The 20252-nt window shown below is 36.6% G+C and overlaps 1 protein-coding gene across 1 annotated transcript in view; it reads right to left on the reverse strand.

The window, feature by feature from the left end:
* The window catches only part of ANGPT1 (angiopoietin 1), a 163119-nt gene that overhangs the window by 51610 nt on the left and 91257 nt on the right, over nucleotides 1–20252 (reverse strand). Inside the window, exons 5-6 of the mRNA XM_069779903.1 lie at nucleotides 7304–7431; nucleotides 2173–2274 (exon numbers count right to left, since the gene is read on the reverse strand). Of these exons, the coding sequence (XP_069636004.1) occupies nucleotides 2173–2274; nucleotides 7304–7431 (230 nt within the window). The remainder of the gene's footprint in view (nucleotides 1–2172; nucleotides 2275–7303; nucleotides 7432–20252) is intronic.

Raw genomic sequence — 20252 nt, forward strand, 5'->3', positions numbered from 1 at the left:
GATTCTTTTCCAATAAGAACTAAATGCACTGAAATTAAAAGAAGCCCCAGTGACTTATTCTTGCTGTTATTATATTATTATGACATTGTTTATTTCTGTTAGATTTGGGGCCCTAATGAGATACAAGGACAACAACAATGTCTTAGCAAATCTGGAAATCTGTATCTGAACTATGGGCTGAGAGAACACGTATGAAGTTCAACCACTCCAAGCAAGATGAAGTACTATTGTGTCCCCCAAAACACTACCTGGTTTCCATTGGAAGAAACACCAGGTAGATGTGTCAGGAAGGAGAGGGGATGTGATCCTATAGACATTGTGCACCCTCTCTGAACAATGAGGGAATTAAGTCAGTGGTGTCATTGCCTTGAAGCTCAGACACTGTTACATATTTGAGTAATCCACAGAGCATCCATCAGCCTCTATCATTCATCATTTGGTGATATAAGATAATCACAGAATGGGGCCTAAACTAGTTACTTGGATTAAATGGTTCATAGAAGTAGAGACAAGCCTAAATCCCATCTTTTCTCATGACTTATAGGATAGCTATCAGTAAAAGTCCAAACCAGATCCTTTTTATTTGGTAGAAGTAAATGATCTCTTAGAAGACATAGAAGACTATGGCATTCCTAAAGAGAAGAAAAATTAATTCAGACTGCTTGAACTAGACAAAACCAACATAATCTAATCCTGAACAGGCTCACACTGTTGTAAAGGAAAATTTGAGGAAAATGTTTGACTGAGTGAAAGGATATATATGAAAAAAGGCCACATGGGAAAACTTTAAAAAGAAGGGCTGTTTTTATTAAATGGTCTAAGAAAAAGCACAGAAGAGAAAAAATGAGTAAATCTCAATAATTCATATGGTATAAACAGAAATTAAAACAGCCCATATAGAGAGAATGAGTTAGGTTGCATACACAAATTCTAATTTCCTCATAAGTAGAAATGGTAGAATCTTCAAATTTTGGTTCCCCCAAAATAAATTGATATTTTATATTTTATTTGTCTCTGAACCAAAATAGAGTAAAATAGTTTTCAAGTTTCCTGCTAAATTAAAAGTTTACAAATTCTAAAAAGAGTTCCCAATTTTGCAAATCCATTAAAAAATACCTATTTGCCATTTTAATATTATTTTTACTTCACAAATCTTATGAAACAGATTACATTCTCTGGTCATCCATAGTAGCAGACATCTGACCCAAATGGTTAGTTTTTACCCCTATAATTTATATTTTCAAGTAATATAAAAATACTGAAAAGAAAGCATCCATAAAATCCAAAATGACATTTTGGTTCAGCAATCTGATTTATTTCTGAAATGGTAAATTCTGTATCAGAACTTTTTCCCACAGAGATTTTTGCTGAACTGAATTTGCTTTTATTTTTAAACATTTTAAATGCTCTCTTCATTTAGTGCTTTTTGAAAACTGTTGGAAAAGAAGATTTTCCTCTTCCAGGCTGATAACACAGTTCTGAAAACTTCACTGGGAATGTCACTGAAATCCAAGCCAGTTCTCAGGGACTCAGAGAAAGGAGCTCCATCAGAAAGTTTGATCAGGCAGCAAATTAAAAAACTCAGAAGTTATTTAGATTGGAATAAAATTTTTTTGAGCTGGCAAAGCGAAAATAGCCTGCTGAAATGTGGTAAGTTATTTATTTTCTTTTAATCCTATTTGAAATATCAACATTTCCGGTACATTAGCTTGATTGGCAGAGGTGTTGTATGACTTGGGATAAACCCCAGTAAAACTTTTCATTCCTATCTGAGATGCTCCAGGTTCTAAAGGAGTTCCCCTCATCTGAAAACATCCATGCATCAGGAACATTGTCACATGGCTATTACCTCTTAACATCACAGCAAGTCAAAACTTCAGAGGGACAGACAGCAACATTCTTTAGTGCATATGCCTGAGCCTGAACTCATTTTAATCTCTGTAACTGCCCTCAAAGAAACCTTAAGTCAAGGGAAATAATACTCAGCTAACTGAGTAAAAAGAATATTATGATTTTTGAAAGTAACAGACATGACAAAAGGTAGCTCTTAAAAGTCTGCAGGACCACACCACATCACTATAGGCAGAACTATCTGCTTAAGGTAATAGGAAGTATTATTTGAAATCTAACACTTCTATGGACTGTAAAGCTATTCCACATTTTTCACCTTACCATTTTGTATTCTTTCCAGCTTTTTTGAAAATCCAGACTCCCATCTTCTCGGTGCTGTATAACTGTCCATCCTCCTCCAGCAATTTCCATATTGCAGAAGACCTATGCAATAATAACAATTAAAAAAAAAACCCCAAACACAAAACCCACAATGAAACAAACTTGCATTGGAACCTTTTCATTTTAGGGGGAAAAAAATATTTGTGAAAAACGGAACTAAGGAAGCCTGTTTTCCTATGGATTCATGCCCTATGCCCTCAATGGTATCCTCAATCGCTTGATTACAACAGGAACTCTCCTTATGTTCAGTGTAATTCTCCCAGTAATGTCTCCTTTTGTTTCAGCACATTACTCAAGAATATCTCCCCATCATCCCATTCTGCATCCTGAGCTTTCCTCTTCACATTCCCTCCATGCTCCTTTTATTTTCTTTACAGTGCCCCTGTAACCACTCCCTTCCTCTTAACAAACAAGAGTATTTCTTTCAGTGATAATAATGTTTTCTATGGCTTACAGCAGAGTGTCATTCTGTCTAAGAAAGAATCTTCAGGAATTTTTACAGAAAATACCCATTCAAGGAGTCCAAATCATAGCACAGATGAGATTACTCTGTTTTGCTTTGTGTTGTAATGTTACCTACAGTGTGCCAGGCAGTGTCCCAAAACAGAAACAGCTGATCTCAGTTTAAGCTGCCTTACAGCTGACAGAGGACATAGATAGAAACAGGCTGAAGAACAGACATCTGTGGGACAAGCTCAGAAGTCAAGACCTATACTGAACATACCCTGCCATCATTGCACTAATAAAATTCTAACTTAGATACTGAGATTCTGTATATTAAGGATAATTTAACAGTTTGACAATTTTGATGAAGCTTGTTAGAATATTGAGTCAACTGAAATCTGTTAACATTCTTAAATAATCTATATAATAATCAAAATGCATATTTAGTTTTCATTCATTTTTCACTGTTCTTACATTATCATTTCAAAAATATAAAAGATAAACGATGAAAAAATGCAAATACTGCTTATCCATTCACTTTTCTTGGTATGGGGCAAGTGACAGTATTCATTTTTGTTCCTACTTTTGTATGACATTTGATTTTAAGATCTATGTTTCTCAGTGCTACTCATTCCAGCAAATTTTCCTGATTTTCATTCCCATATACTCATCCATGCCATATTGGTAGTGCAACTATCTTAAATTTCATTTACCTGAACTCTTGAATAGTTATATCCCTCTTTTTAAGTAGAATGTCAATATATAAGAGGGTTGAAGAGGTGTCACCCATCAGCTTAGCTTTTGGCATTCACATCAAGAAAAGTCAATCCATTCAGCACTGGTCAGTAATTTAAAGATTTAAGTTTCTTTGCCAAATTGAAGGTTACTATCCAATTCAGTTAAATAAAAATTTGTCCCTCATTTGACAAGAGAACTGTATTCTACCCTCAGGCAAAGCAATTCCAAATCTTTCCTACTTATAATAAGCATTGCCACAGTAATCCCATGCAAGTTCTTTTGTTTTAATTTGCTCCAGGCATGCCAAGTGAAGTCCCTGTGTAGGTATAGGAAGGAAACAGAACACCGAACAGTGCAAACATGTGAATTTGATTTAGGGTAACCACAAGAAAACCCACAATTTGCAAGACAAACATTTTGTCCCTATTCCTCCTTCAGGGAAGACACTGTGAGTCAAAACATTTATCTACAGAATTTAATTTCTTCAGTCTGATTTACAGTGAGAATTTCTAAATTAGGGATTTACTTTCCTTATAAGTCTTTTCAAGCTCTCATGAATCCACTGCCAATTTTTAAAACTTTAAATCCACAACTGTATTAAGACTTTATTAAGACTACTCATTTTTAAGATGTGCACAAATTATGGGGTTTTCATACTAAAATATAATAAAATACCTGTAAAAAGATGCTGATGTTTTCTGAATAATATAACAAATTAAAAGAGAAAACTGCACAGTGAAAGAAAGATTTACCAGCAGCATATTATTCACTAGCCATCATTGTGTGGTCTGGCGGTAGTAGACGCAAACACCTGCCTTATTAACAGGAGTGCCAAGCTGATTATAGATGTTCACTGTGCATAGCTCTAGCCAACAAATGTCCTAGACTGGCTTCTGTCCCAGACAAGCTCAAGGCACTCAGCCATTAAACACCTTTTAACATGTTCTGATAATTAACCTTCTACCAGAAAAGAAAAGGGTGAAGAAAAGTGACTTTGAATTTGCATGCGTCTCTAGATTCTGAGTTTATTGTCAATAAAATAACCTGATTTAGATTAAAAGAGCATCCAAAACATTGCACTCTTACTCTTCCTTAAATGCATGGGTAAAAATACTCAAGCTCCTAAAAGGCATATATGAGATTATTTATACATATTTTAGCTTTACGGACTAAATTATTATAAACTTCATAATAACCATTTAGAGATAAGCCCAATTTTAAAGTAAACAAAAGGAGGGGGAATACCACATGGGGCATTTTAAGTGCATGTGCTCTAGGACATCTCAAGTCTACATTATTGCCATGGAGCAACAAGCTCAAGACCAGCCATTTGAGATTCAGGGAATGTGTCTCTGCTATGCAGAAACCAAGCCTGAAGGTAACCATGTCAGGATGACAGTTTCCACTGTATATGGGGCTAGCATACATTTAATGGGTTACAATTCTGGCATATATGCTCAGAGAGACCATCGACAACAATTTGGTAGGAAATCCACAGGCAGAAAGTAGAGGGGAAGGATTGAAAGCTGCATTCATGGCAACAGTTTTGCAGAGCCATGAAGACCCAGATATATAGACCCCCCTAACAATTAAAAACATGACATTTTCAGTGCAGCGCACCCAGAAGTTGGTAGAAGTCATGCTTGTAAGGGCATTCGAGGAGACAGTGAGAGAGTCAAATACATTAATCCAAGGGGACATATGGAGGTTCTGTGTGCACTCAGACCAGTCCCCCTGGCCTACTTCAGCTTCTGAAGGTTGTCATGGTTCCTTCAGCTCCAAAATGGTGACAAATGCACTCCCACTGCTCCTCTGCTCATCAGCAGCCTCTGCTTCCCCTGTAGCTGACCCCACCTCTGCAGAGCACTGAGAGGACTCTTCTTGCCTTTGCTCTCACTATGGCCTGGGAACAATCATTTGTCAACACCATCAGGCATTGCACAGACCCCCACATCAAAGTAAACCAATTAATTAGCTTAATAATTTAAGCCTATCTTTTTCTTTTCACATCTCAAAAATATGGAATATTATTAATATCCTTTTAAACAGAAATGAATCACTAATTTTTGATGCAGGGCTGGAAAACTAACGAACTAAACTAATGAACTGTTGCAGCTAGGAACATGAAAGAAAAATTGCGATCTAAATTTGTAAGCAAATAAAAATGAAGCATATAAATGGTATGGAACTGTAAGCACAGAGTATAATTTTCTATGAATATGTGAAGGTAAAACCAGCAAAAAAATAGAACTGACAGTAATATTTGTATATATGACGAAGGGATATTTTCTATTGAATGTTAGGATTCTAGTAAGTACCCCTTAGGAAATATAAAATGAAATGAAGGTATATTTTTGTGACCTGAAGTATAAAATTACTATAAATGAGACAGTTGCCAGTGACTGTGAGTATTACAGAAGGTAATAATATATTAGGCCTCTTAAGAGATGTCAGAGTTGTGCATTGCATTGTGGTAACCCAGATAACTAAACTGGCTTTAAACAAGCGGGTATGTCTCCACGCAGTACCTATCAGGATATTAGCTTGGGTCCCAGAGCAATCTAACAGTGTCAGTGTGGTGCTACCTCTGGGCTAATTAGTCCTGGCACAGTGCTGTGTTGATGTGATTTTGAAGCTATCTCAGCCGGAGTTAATTCAGCTATCTCTGCACAGCACTACCTTGCAGACTGTTAATAGGACCTTAATGTCTGAAAAAGAATCTGTTAAAGCAATCACACTCCTCACTTGACTAACATGAACATGCCTGGGATCAGCTTTTGCTGTGTTATCGCTAGGGCAAGACAGAAACAGGTGGCAGCAAAAACACCCTCAACTCCCCCCCCCCCCCCGCCCTTTTTTGCTAAAACAGGAAGCCTCCAGGAAAAAATAATGCAATTATATCAGCTGAGCTGTGGAGCCTGTTTTGATTCACAGTAGCTTCTGCAAACAGGGATATAGCGGAAACACAGGATGGCTTCCATAGTGTCACTGTCCTTATATGACCAGTGAAGAGGGTTTAAGGTAAATATACCGGAACCATCAGTGCCACAGTGCTTTCAGATAACCATTGTTCTTCATTGCAACCCAGCTTCTGGGGATGGTTTCTGAACTTTAATAAGGCTAGGAAAAGCCACTGCCAATTTGTACATTCAGTTTGGACTCTGATGTTACATCTCTGTTTTGACCGGAACAGCTTCTACAGAACTGCGTTTATTGTTCTCATCCTGTTCATTAATGCTTAAAGAGATCTCTGTGTTTTATGTCGTGTCAAATATTTTTTAATTCACATTCACCAGAGTTATGTTGATCTTTGCCCATAGCACTCTCCCACCCCAATTCTACTCATGGTTTAATGAACTCTAATTCCTTAGTAAACTATATCGTCTTGACATTTACAGGCTTCCAAAGGCCTCTAATAAAATCAAATTCAGTTTAGAAATAAGTTTTACATATCTCATTTTGTAAATCTTTATCTTTAAAAACTGCTCATTCTGCTATTCCTTTCCCTGTGCTACCAGATAATCTGCCCCATCAGCTTCCTCATTACAGCACTTTACTAATTCTCTTCTACATTTATCGCAGATTTATTTGCAGCCATAGTCTGATTCAACTGAATTTGCCAAGCGGGAGGAAGTGAGTCAACTATTGAGTGTATATTGGAACTTACGAAGGGTTCTCTGTCAGCGAGAAAGAAGAATGTCCGGAATAATACAGTTTATAATTTTCTTCACTCTATTGTATTTTTTTCAAGACTGAATATAGCCCAGGTTATTTATACCAGTACAACATTTTGCAGAATGAGAACTTCAATAAAGGCTCCAAATGCTCCTTTAAGGCCAGAGCAACATCACATTGACAAACAAGAAAATAAAACAAGTATTTACTTTACCTTTTTAGGATCTGACACATTGTTAATATAAATAGTGTAGACCCCGCTTTTGTTAAAACCCGCTTGGTATACATCTGCACAGTCTCTGAAAGGTTTTTCTTCTTCCTTTTTTGCATTCTTTAGTAAAACTGCAAAACAAAAAACCATGATAATATAAGTTACAACAGCAATCTTAACCATTCCTGTATCAAGGAAGACCACTTCTGCACAATGTATTCCTTTTAAACATACACAGCAATAACTGTACTATGGTCCTTACACAGTTGGTGCATTTAGTAAATTCTGTTAAAGAACTAGTATGAAACTTTCAGACAGATGGCAGGGTAGGCACCAGCAGAAGTCATGATGCAAGTAGATAAACAGAGCATTCTGCCTACTGTGAGGTGAACACAGCGCATTCTTTCTGAGTGCAAAGGTCTGTGCAGCTGCAGGTGTTGCCTCTGACTCAAACTGCATCTGGAAAGTTGCCAAAGAATGCCCCAGAGGTGGCACGTGGAGGTGGAAAATTTGTTCAGTGTTGTGATCTGACACTGATGCTCACCTAAGACAGCAATGCAGAACCCTGGAAGGAGAGAGCTTGTGCCCTTCCTCCATGAGGTACTGCCTTTTGAGCAGCCTAGGGGCTTGGGGCAAGGGAGCTGTTTGCTTAAATTTATTTTTTTTGGCTGAGAATTATTTAATGATTTTCATATCTAGATATATAAAAGTTGCTAGATACAATTAGTGGAAAGAAGAAGAAAAATCAGAGCTACTGAAGTCAGTTGTTTAGAGTCATGATTTATTCAATTTATTTTTGGCTCAAAACAGGAAAACAATTTATGTTAGCACACCAGTGCAGATCTTGATCCTGTATATTGCAGACAGACCACATATATGAGTCTGGACTGAGAAATCAGGAGGGCAAGATGTTTGAGGATCCCCATCTTGAACAACCAAGAGATTCCCTGTAGAAGGAGTAACATCTGAGAGTGTTCCTTCACTTTCACAAACAAAAGTAGTGTGACCCCACACGATACTGAAGGATATGATTTCATTCCAACAACACATACTTTAAGCACATCAGTATTCCCCTGGAAATCCATCAGCCTACTCAGATTCTTAAAGTTAAACATGTCCTTAAGTGCTGTGCAGGGCCTGGGCCAGCACTTCATTAATCCCTACAATAAGGAAACAATATTTAAGTCCTCCAGACACACTCATCGTCTGGTGACAGACACATCTTTTTCATTTTTGGCTTGAAAGTGTGCATTATAGGTACAAAAGGAACTACGCCTTATTCACTCTCAATGAAGTGGCCTGTGCTGCAAAACTGGTGCTTAACGACAATGGTGTGTAAAAAAGCAACAGCCTTGCACAGCGTGTGGGACTATCCAGGCCATAACATGGTAGGCAACAATGCCAAAGCTTTGTAGCTTGGTATACTATCTCCCTTTTGAATACCTCAAAGCAGAACTTTAGGATGGCAAATTCCTGCCAGTTCAATTGGCATTATTACCATTTCATAGGTGGGGAAACTGAGGAAGAGAAAGGTTAAATGTTTTACCTCAGTGACTTTGTGAAAAGGTGAAAATAGAAAAATAGTGAGAAATCCAATCCTGAACTGCAAGACTATCCTGCTCTCTCGGTAGGCATTTTACACACACGTCATATTCTTTTTTCCCTTTTACGTGTTTTATTTTGTTCTTTTTAAATTTGATTTTGACAAACCAAACCCCCTTACTTCTCCCTTTCCATGTATTTGCTGCATATTTATTATTTTTATCCAATACCATCAATAAAAGTTAAACTTGGTTCATATACTTGCATATGAACTTCAATTAGAAAATCAATGGCTTTGACACTTGACCATATTTGGAAAAGGTAGTGCTGGCAATGCAGTAGATGACACACTTTCCCATGAGATGGCAGGGAATGAGGTCCTCAGCAAGGTACACATCAACAGTGCACTCTCAAAGGTGCCATTTTTTAGATAAGACATAGAACTGAGGCCTTCACAGTTTGTGTTAATTAAAGATTTCACAGTACTTTCCTATAAGCAGATGGTGTTAGCATCAGTGGCCGAAGTCCAACTTGAATAATTACTTGGGGCTGGAGCCAAAGCCTAGAGGAATTAAAGCAAAGCCTCTCATTGATTTCAGAGGGCTTTAGATTTGATTCATTCTTCCTGGCCTGAATTTCTCTAATGCTGTTGTTTCAACTGCAGACATCAGTCTCTCCTGTCTAAAAAATGTATTTAGTTGTGCAGAGGCAGAGTCTTCATTTCCTTGAGTCTTCAAGTACTTATATTTTAATATCTTTATGTAGAGAGATTATCTCACCTCTATTCAGCCATTATACACAGATTGAAAACCACTTGGAAATAACTGCTTAAGAGTCAATCAAGGAAATTTGAATTTGGTTTCTTTTAACTGAAAGTTAGACCAAAAAAACCCCATGAGTATATCCTAAAGTTCATATTATTTAAATTTTAAACAAGGTAAGATTTTAATTTCAGAGTAACTAGAATTAGATTTGAAAATAATTTTCTAAGGAGATGGATTTCTAAGAAGCATACTTAGAAATAAATTTTTTCCTCATGCTTAAAGACTAAGAAAAACCACATTAAAACTGCTGTTGATGTAAGAGATGAAGGTGACAAAGACAGATAGATGCCATAGATATGCCCAGTTCCTTCCGCCCTTCCTCTCAGTATCAGACAGCTGAAACACCTGAGATCACAGACAGCAGATGTGTTAATTTCCTGTAGACTAAGCAACCCAATACCCTTCTTTTGCAGCAGTGGGTTTTATTCAGTGAACCACTGTAGCCAGGAGAAGATGGCTTTCCTTGGGTTCCTTTCATCCCTCTCTCAGGAGGTAGTGCTCCCACTGGAAGAAAAGCTCATCTCCTTGTGAAGGAGCTGAACTATTACAGATTGCAGCACAGTATATTAAGCATGACCAGCACAAAGTTAGTTTTTCTTAATACATCAGACTGTAATTTGCAAGAACAGCCCAAAGTTATCAGAAAATTAATACTCAGGAATGTTACTGGTAATGTTCTTTTAGGGTAAAATATGTTTTTTCTAAGGTTTGCTGTTGTTTTTCTAACTTAATATTCCATACAATTTCCAAACCACTTCTACCTACTATAGCTCCAGACTGTTTTTTGTACAATATTACATAGACCTTGAATCCTTATATATTAAGTCAAGTTCCTGAATGATGCATTGGCTCACATATGGTAGATGTGTAAATAAATTTTAGAAAAAGTAACAAGGCTCAAAGAAAGTAGTTCTAAAACAAAATACATAGCCATTACATTTCTTTGTTCAGCTTCAAGATCTTAATTGACTTTACACAGATTTCTAATGTTAGTTTAGCTATTTTCAAATACAATGCTTACGCCAATGTTTTATGTACCTGAAGAAGATAAGTCTACGTCAAGCAAAATAATTTTACCATTTTTAAACCTGAATGCTTAGCCAAAAATTGGACCCCTGGAGGGTCCAAACTGGTGATGAAGTCATGCTCCTTTGAAGCAACGATGCCTATGTAGAAAATCCTGCTTTCCTGAACGGAAGAATAATTAGCAAAAGAAATAACTTCTTTCACTGCACTTTCCAAAAGTCTCTTGGTTAATTTTTAGCTCAGTAACTTTCTCCTTGGGCTACGCTACCTGTGTTTCCCTACTTGATGAATTATTTCTGTCAGTTATCAGTCTTTCAGCTGTTTCTTTCCCTCAATGCCCTAAATGATGATTTGAGTCCAGGCAATACAGCTGGTACCATCCATAACTGCCCAGAGCTCTGTCAGATGGCTGCTCCCATGTAGAGGCAACAGCCCTGGCAGTGCAACTGCTCTGCAGCCCCATGGAGGAACAGGAACCCAAATCACCAAGGTTTCAGCTAACCTGTAGGATGCGAACTGCCACAGCTAAGCAGCTGTTCTGCTGCCTCTACTAACAGGGTATTCGCCTTCAGTAGAAATCTGGGTCAGCACCTGAGGTTGTAGCCTTTTCAGTTTTCTTAGAAGGGGTTACTGGCACTCGCAAGTGAGAGAGCTCAGATATATAGGGCCTTTTCCCAAAACAATAGTCAGGGAAATCCCTTAACTGATTGTTAGTTGTGTGTGCTTCTGTGTAGGGTGAGACTATTCTTATGCTATCAGTTATGAAAACAAGTCAATAGTAAATGAGTTTACTAGTTCCTAACAGCTATCACAAATGAAGGATGACTGCTTTTCTGCCCGGGTGTAAAGAAATACAAACTGACTACTAGGAATAAATAGCTTCTGAAATATTTAGTAATCTAAAGTTCTCCTCTAGGAATACAAAATTTAAAATATACAATATCTATCTTTTTTTCCTAGCTGTATGAAAATTATCTAATCCCATCTCTACTAGAAAAAAAAATGTTAAAAATATACTTGATTTTTTAAATTGAGATTTCTGATTGTTTTTGAGAAAATGAAGCAGTTCTCTCATTGCTTTTCAAGCCTCTGTCAGATATTTGGTGAACAAAAAGTGCAGTTTGTCTGTAAGCAATAAAGAATGTGAAACTGCAGTTCATTATGTTGACTGAATCAATAAAATCACATTCATATCTACTAAATTATTTAAGTTCTGAACTGCCATGTTTGTGAAATCAGTTGAGACTGAGTTAATCACTACAATCTTATGTCCTTTAATGATACTGCCAGCAAATGAAAGGCAGCTGTTGGTTATTTTGCATGATAGTGACTTATTCGGACAGATATGCAGACATTTCTGTAGTGTCTTAGTGAACTATTATATTTTCATTGTTTTAATGTTTTATTTACATGAATCTAATTTTCTTATAGGACTTAATAATCACTATATATACCAGAAGACATTTTAAAAAATTCTTCATGCTTTTGAAGCCAGAAAGGAAAAGTGTCTCTCCATATCTTATTGGGAAATATAATTGACGTAAATTTTAGCTGCTCTGTCAAAAGCATCTGAGGTGAAAATTTCTGTCTGCAGATGAGCAGCTTCTAAAAAATCAAAAAGGACAATGTTGTAAATTGATGGGTTTTACCTACAGCTGTAGCATTCCAGGACAGGTTCATTCAAGGACTACCAAATGGCAGGTTTTGTCTAGATCCAGACTGCAAATAAATTTCCCCTTGATCTTGTCATGGTTCCAGACACATGGTGGGGAATCCTCTATTTCTATAGGAGACCCTGTATCTGACCTCTTTCCAACCATTTGGGTGCAGCTGCTGTGCACCACCACAGTTTCAGTTATGATGGCAAATAGCGCCTAGCTCTCAAAGAATCAGATCAGGAACAGTTTGCTAATGTTATCAAAAGGATGTCAGTCAAATATCCCCAGTGAGGAGGCCTGGAACATGGCCCACACATGTATATATGTTCCCAGACTTAGCAGCAGGAACCACAAACAGATCTGACAGAGGAAGGGTGAAGATTATTTTTGTTTTGAGGAGGAAAAATATGCAAAGAGTTACAGCCACTCAGTTTTTGCTGATTTACAGCCAGAGGTATAGTCTGTTGTTTCAGTGGCCTAGTATTGCATATACCAGCCTCCACTGGAGAACAAACATTAAACTGCAACCTAATAGCTGACTGTGACATCCAACTATTTCCTGCAACAAGACAACCCTGTGACAACACAGTTGTGCTGCAAATGTGACACAAACCACAGGGAAAGGCACAAACCTGGAGGCTAAGTTCCAGTCAGATGTGCTCTCCAGGTAACCACAGTGCTCTCTACAAACTAAAATGATAGTCATGTAAGACTACTTTTGTGTCTCTGTCAAAAAGGACTTGAAAAGCACATTTTCTGGATTCTAGTTTGTTCAGGTATACATGCTATGTGTTTTTCCTTTCCAAAAAGTATTTCTGGATTATTAAAGCTACCACTGTCACCCAATATAGCCAATATGAAAATTACATTCCATTGAGATGTATTAAATTAAAAAGTATTGCAGTTACTTATTATTGATAAAACATTGGGAACTTTTAATGCATCTATCTAATTAAGTAAAAGTTTTAAAGGTGAACTTATATGCACTTAGTACCCAATTCTAAATTATTATAAAGACAAACTACCACCACCTGATTTTAAACTTTCTCCAACGTCAACTTTATTTCCTCCTGTATTAATACTATGTTTTATTTTCATCTCCAGAAAGTCTGAATATGATCTTAAAAAAAGGAGGCAGGGGGGGATATTAATATGAAAGCTGTATCTGGATATCTTGGACTCCAGCAGTCTTCTCAGATAAGTCATTGTTTGTGCATGCTTGTGTACTCACATTTGTTTATTAGGGAGGTGGGTGAAAGTTTAGGACTAGAGTTCTGACATATCATTTTCTTCCAGCACAGTATGTATTTACCAAAATGCTTTTCAAGGTAATATTTCTTTGTGAGATTGCTTTGAACTTGACAAAAAGAGCTGGGCAAAGGCAAACTGGAAAAAAAAAGTTCATTTTGACATACTGGAATAAAATTTTTCTGTTCTGGGAACTATTGCTCCATAATCAAGTTTATAGATTATAAATTTGCAGATTCTAGTTTATAAAACTTTATTGTCAAGGCTCCCATTAATCCCAAATGAAGTTATGAGAGTGGCTATACCAGGTCGCATTGTCACTCCATCCTCTCCAGTGTCCCATCTCCAGCATCAGAGGCCATAGAAGTCATGGGGCTTCCTCACCAGACTTGATCTTTTAACCCTCAATGCTCTTCTGGTTTCTCCTTTGCTTGCATGCTCGTAAATTTTCTCCTTATTTTCTTTTTCCTTTAGGCCTTTCCTTCCCCAGGAGGACCCTAAGGTGTTGCAAGGGGTGGGCTAACACCTGGCCCCAAAAAACAGTCTTCAGTAGGAACAGATGTCCAAAGCAGATGACTGGAGAACGGCATAAGAGCAGGCAAGCATATCCAGGAATTCACAGCATAGGCACTTCCTCTGCCAGATAGAATGTCTGTATATTTAATAGGCTTTGAAAGAATTTTCTTCCATGAATTTCTGCAGTTGCTTTTTTGAAGCCGCACAAATTTTAATCATTCATAGTGTCCCATACCAAGGAACTCCATACACATACCATGTGAAGGACAATCTCCCATTGTTAGCTTTTAACCAGTGTATTTCAGCTCGTGACCCTTCATTCTTAGCTGAAAGTGTCAGTAATTCTGCATCCATACTCTACAAGCCATCTATGATTTCTACTGCATTCTCCTCCTACCATCTTTTACAGTGCCTGAGGTATCTCTGATATGATTAATGAATGTTATTTCACATCTTTGATCATCCGTCTTTGTAGCTTTTTCCATCTTTTTTTGTTTTGGAGTTGGGGTTTTTTTGAGACAGTATTTGAGCACATATTTTATACAGTATTTGAGCACATCATGAATTATACTGTGGTACAGTTTTTTGTGATTTCCTTTCTGTTCCTTTGTAATAATTTATAAAACACTGTTTTCATTTTGACCATTAATAGGCAAGTACCCCCTCCTGTGTCTTTCACTCAAGATTTCCTTGGGAGCTTACCTTGAACTTACATGGGTATTTTAGAAGGTGGGAGAAAATAGAGCTCTAGAATTCCTTCCTTAGGCATGCTTATCTGCTGAATTATTAGAATGGAAAATGCTGGCCTTCATTTAAGAGTTCAGAGTTTATGACAGTATAAGCAAATATACGTATACTCACACATTTTTAAAGTCTAAGGGAGCACTTAGTCATAATCCAAAACCCAGTGCAATGGCAGGATGTCACTTAAAGGAGCTGTGCTGCTCTTCTAATTTCTGTTAGTTGTAGACTGCCTCCATAGTCACAGAATAATCAACTAACAGGAGATCTGGCAGAAAGTGTTTTGGTTTGATTTAGAGGGGGGAAAAGGGGAGGCAGGCTTGGGGGTTTTGTTTGCTTGCTTGCTTGTTTTGTTATTGTTGGTTTGTTTCTTTGCTACACATGTTTACTATTCCACTGGAATCAGCTCAGTGATCTGATTCACCCTGTGACCCTACAATCACTGGACTGGGTGGAGAAGTGGAAGGATTTTCTTCCAAGCAGCAATGACAAAAGCAAAAATAGCCTTTTTGCCATCAACCCCCAGCCCTTCACAGCTGCATGCATACAAATTACTGCATGTGGGAGGCCCAAATGGATGTGCAAACCTCTCTTAAATACAGTCCAGCATAACTACCAGGCCATGCTGAAATGCAGTTAGTAGGGCTACTATGATTCTACCAGCCTAGGAACTCATCCATTCTCAGATTCATTAGGAACACTAAGGTTCATTACATACAGGAATTTCAGATCCATATTTTTAAGGTGGGGAGGAAAGAGAAAAGGTGTAACCAATTAGATGCCTCGCATTAACATTTACAGAAATGTTTTAGCAGCTAACAGAATATTACTTTTCTTTCCCACATACCCTCTAAGAGTCTGAAGTAAGAAAGGCAAACAATTGCATAGCAAGAGCACTCAAGCTATCCAACTACTTATTAAATAAATCATTTTAAACAAAATTTCCCTCCTGTAGTGCTGCAGGAATCGACTCAGTCTTGGAAAATGACAATAACATAGTAAGCTTTCATCCTCTCAAGGGCATAATTATTTACTACCTAATAAATTATCAACAGTTATCAAGTTTGTTTCCCAATAAATCCAGTCTTAGTGACTGGTAACAACAATAATACTTCGATTCACTGTGCATTTGAAAGACATCATTTAGGAATACCATAAAGTGGTCCTCATTAGTGAGCAGAAATAGAATGCCTTATGGCCCATTTACAAAGAGATAAAGACACTTAATTATCCAGCTGCAATATAGTTCCTTAAGAGTTTCTGCTTGAGACAGCAATTTTGTGAGTAACCAGCCATTCACTGTGATGAGAACTAAAGAAGTCTTTCATGAACTGCTACAAGAGAGATTAAGCCACTGGCTTTGTTTAATATTTCTAGTGTCCATATTTTTTTAATTGATTTATATTTTTCCATGCAGGCACCCTAATGTGCATTTAGGGTTTCCAGCTGAAGAATGGTATGCATACAAAGAAATTTTTCACTAACAAGCCATTTGGGTGACACCAACAGTGTTGTTACTTGGTTTATGTATGCTGATATTCCCTGTAATATCTTTGGTGTGAGTGAACAATACCATTTTCACAAAGCACAGTGAAGAGGGATTTGGCACTGACATATACTTTAGGAATGAGGGTGGGTAATTGATTTCAATATTAACAATCAAGAACTTCAATGTAAAAATATGTACTTAAATTATTCATTTTTCAGTACTAATAAATACTGACCTCCTGCTGTTACCATCAACAAGTTAATAGGGATAAAATATGGGAATCCCCAATTCTGTTTTGAAGAATTTAAATATTTTCCCACTGACAGAAATTTCAAATGCTGCACATACAAATTTCAGTGCTGAATCTCTAATAAATCACAGCCTGGCTTGATCCTACTTAATACATTTTGTTGCATTTAATTATACAGCATAACTTGGAAATTAAGTATACTTGCCTGAGTAAGGTATGAAAATACTTTTATTTACACATCATGATGATTTGGAATTAATATTGTTATTTATTTAGTTTTAGAAAACAAGAATATAAAATTAATCTGTCCCAGTGTAGATACTGATCATATAAATAGCAGCACTAATATCATCACCCCTTAACAGATAATATGGAGAAAAAAGGTACTTGCAGACGCAATTCACCTCATCCTAAGAAAACTCACTTGACAAAAGTGCTTTTCTTGACTCTAAAGGAAGTCCAGACCAGGACTCTACATCAACACTGTATTATTTTTTCCAAGCACAGAATAAAAATGACCAAGGACTGTGTCATACAACCTTAGTCTTCTACATGACTGTCTATAATCTATTAGATTTAAATATCCATGTTATTGTATTCCAATACATGGCTGAATCAATATAATATAGAAAATTTGTCTTGCTGAACACAGTCCAAACACTAAAATTACCTTTCAGAACACCTGAATCTGTTATTCTATCCTGGGATTTCCAGTGGAAGGTTTTGGGGTTTTGGGTTTTTTTGTTGTTTTTTTAAATACTAGCTTGTATTATATAAGGTGTCTTTGAAGTCTTTCTAATGAAGTAGACCAGCATCACTGCTGAGGTAATTCTGATTATGTCAATGGAGTTTCCCCTGTGCCTGTAACCTTCGGGTCATTTCTTTGAAGTTCTCATTCTATTCTCACTCTCCTCACTTCAGCATAAATTTTAACATCATAACAACTGTGGTTTAAGAAGTGGAATGGACTACTTACTGTTTAATATTTTGAATAAATTAATTGCTATGCCTTTTTAAAGCATAAATTCCATTCAAATAAATTTTTGGACATACACACTTTTCCTGCATAATTTTCTAAAACATGAAAACTACCCATAAACCAGGAGATTGGTACCTTTTCAGAAATGCCAGACCCACTAACCACGTTATTTACTTCATGAACTCAATAGGCACTTCTGGGGAGGTAAATTCCTAGCATATATGTGTATTATTTTGAGAATTAAGCTTAGCTTCTTGTCAGCATTCAAGAGGAGGCTAATGCTTCATTTGTCTCCTACTAGGAGGTCACAAAACCAGATCCATGACAAAACTTTCTCTACTGTTCCATTAGTTCTCTGAAGTATCTAAGTTTAGACCAAACATTTTAACAAGGTATATTATTATGCAGTCTGATAGACAACATAAAAAACAGGAAAAAGAAAATAAGTTTATGGTTAAATATACTTTCCCATTGAATTTTTACATTCCCTTATCCTGTGGGTAGGAGTACTTGGGCAGCTATCCTAAGTTATGCAAATTAATGTTAGCACAATAGACAGTCTAGATCTATTTTCTTATACTGGAATAAAAAGACAATGTATTTGAAAATATATGTGACTTTTGACTGGACATGTTCTGTGGTGTTTGGCTTTAAACATAATTTCCCACTGGACCAATACAATTTCTGAATTACTTGGTTTGAACTTATATACACTTCTTTGATGGTGATATTATCTATTGCTTAACATAATTTGTAGTGTATTCCTTGTTTTGTTTTCGTTTTGGGTTGGTTTTGGGGGGTTTTTTTGAGTAACATTTGTGTGACTCTCTACTTAGCACTGCATATCCTTTTAATAAGTAATTTTTCTGATGTGGAAGCTTAGACAGTCTGTCATTTAAACTATTTACTGTGTTATAGATTTATTGTTCGTCAGTGACAGCTATGTGCCAAAATGCTTTATCCATCATCAGACAAATAATACTCAAAGTAGTATGAGGAATGAACACTTTAAAGAAAACAATAATCACAAAATCTTTGATGACCTCTGCAAAGAACAATGTGATCCCTATCCAACTCTTACCTGCTCCAGGTGAAGGACTTCTACAGTCTTGGAGATAGTCATGCAATATCTCTATGATGATTAATTAAGTCTTCACCTCAATGTTTCTATGTCTCCATCTTTTGTTGGGGAAAAGTAAAAGTTTCAAGCATTTATCTATATTTGAATTTGGAGATTACTTAATCATTAAAAGTTACTTTAAATTCTCACTGTACTGAACAATCATTTCATTTCGAAGACTAGTGTCTGAAAGTGCTGCTTTTTTAGAAATTCTGTCATAGAAATTTATTGGCAGCTGCTGCCCATGTTGTTGCCCCTGCCTAAAAAATACTTAGACAAAGTGACAGATCTATTTAGCCATAGACACAGGCCAAAATGGAGACATGTGACTCCCCATGGTATCCTGGATATATTTGACTCTCTGTAGGCTTTGTGGCCTATTAGAGAGTCTATTTTAAGGATTACATGCAACTGAAATCCTGGAATCACTCACACTGGGACAGAGGTGGGTGGTATTTTGGAAGCCAAACACAAACAATTCCAAGTTTTACAGGTGGTCCCCACCCCAAAACTGGTCTGTACCAAAACTGACACTGAAAGTGGGATCTGGATTTTGTATTTAGGTCCATCTATATTTTAAAGATTTATCCTTAGTGTGGCTTTTACTTTCTTCTCTCTTCCTCATTTGCCTTTATATCTTTCAGAAATCCTCCTAAAGTTTGTCTAGCCAGGGTGGAAGTACAAAGCAGATTTTTTAGGGTTATCATCTAGTACTAGGGACTATGTTAGCTAAGCTTCTCAGAGTGTAAAACCAAACAAAAGCAGTTTCTGTTCAGCCGTCTATCTCTACACTATTCAGTTATATTATTCACAGGCTCCTAGCAGGCAAACTTCTGAAAGTTTCCCAACTTATTTAAATTAACCTAAAAATAAATTTTCTGATATGATTATGGCATTACTGGAGGAAATTTATCTCATGTTTTGTAATCAAAAAGCAATGGTTATCACCAGCTTGGTTTCAAATGAAGTTGTTTAGCTGTATTATTATTATTTTATAAAAAATAGTTATAAAATACTAATTTCAGTTTCACAAATTGGAAAATCCTGAATACTATGACTTATTCAAGGAAGAAGATAATTTTCCTGTCTGTGACGTATCCTGGGGCAGATTTTTAGGTTTCTTGATACAGATAATAGTTTTTAAAATATATATGCATACATATAATATAAAATATATGGACTTACATTTTTAATTTATGGTTGAAAAACCAACAAAGGTACTTAAAGCTATTCTGAAAATAACCACAGGATTTAGACATACTTTGCAATTCCTCTCAACTTCTGTGTTCATCCTTAGGAAGTTACTCATCTTTGACAATCTGTCCTTCTAGATTTGATGCCTTGCTTAGGTTGTGCTTCCTTTCAATGATGAGTGTCCCTAGTTGAAAGCCTGAAGTTTTTAAGGGGACCCATCCTCTGCTATTCAAAATCAAAATCATTTCAAATTCAAAATTCAAAAATCATTATCAATCTCAATGATATCTAGCAACCTTTACTTAACTTAATCCAATACTCTCTTTTATCAACAGAAAACATCTCACAATTTTACTGGCTGTTCC

Source organism: Haliaeetus albicilla, chromosome 3 (genome assembly GCF_947461875.1).
Source record: "Haliaeetus albicilla chromosome 3, bHalAlb1.1, whole genome shotgun sequence".
Classification (NCBI taxonomy): domain Eukaryota; kingdom Metazoa; phylum Chordata; class Aves; order Accipitriformes; family Accipitridae; genus Haliaeetus; species Haliaeetus albicilla.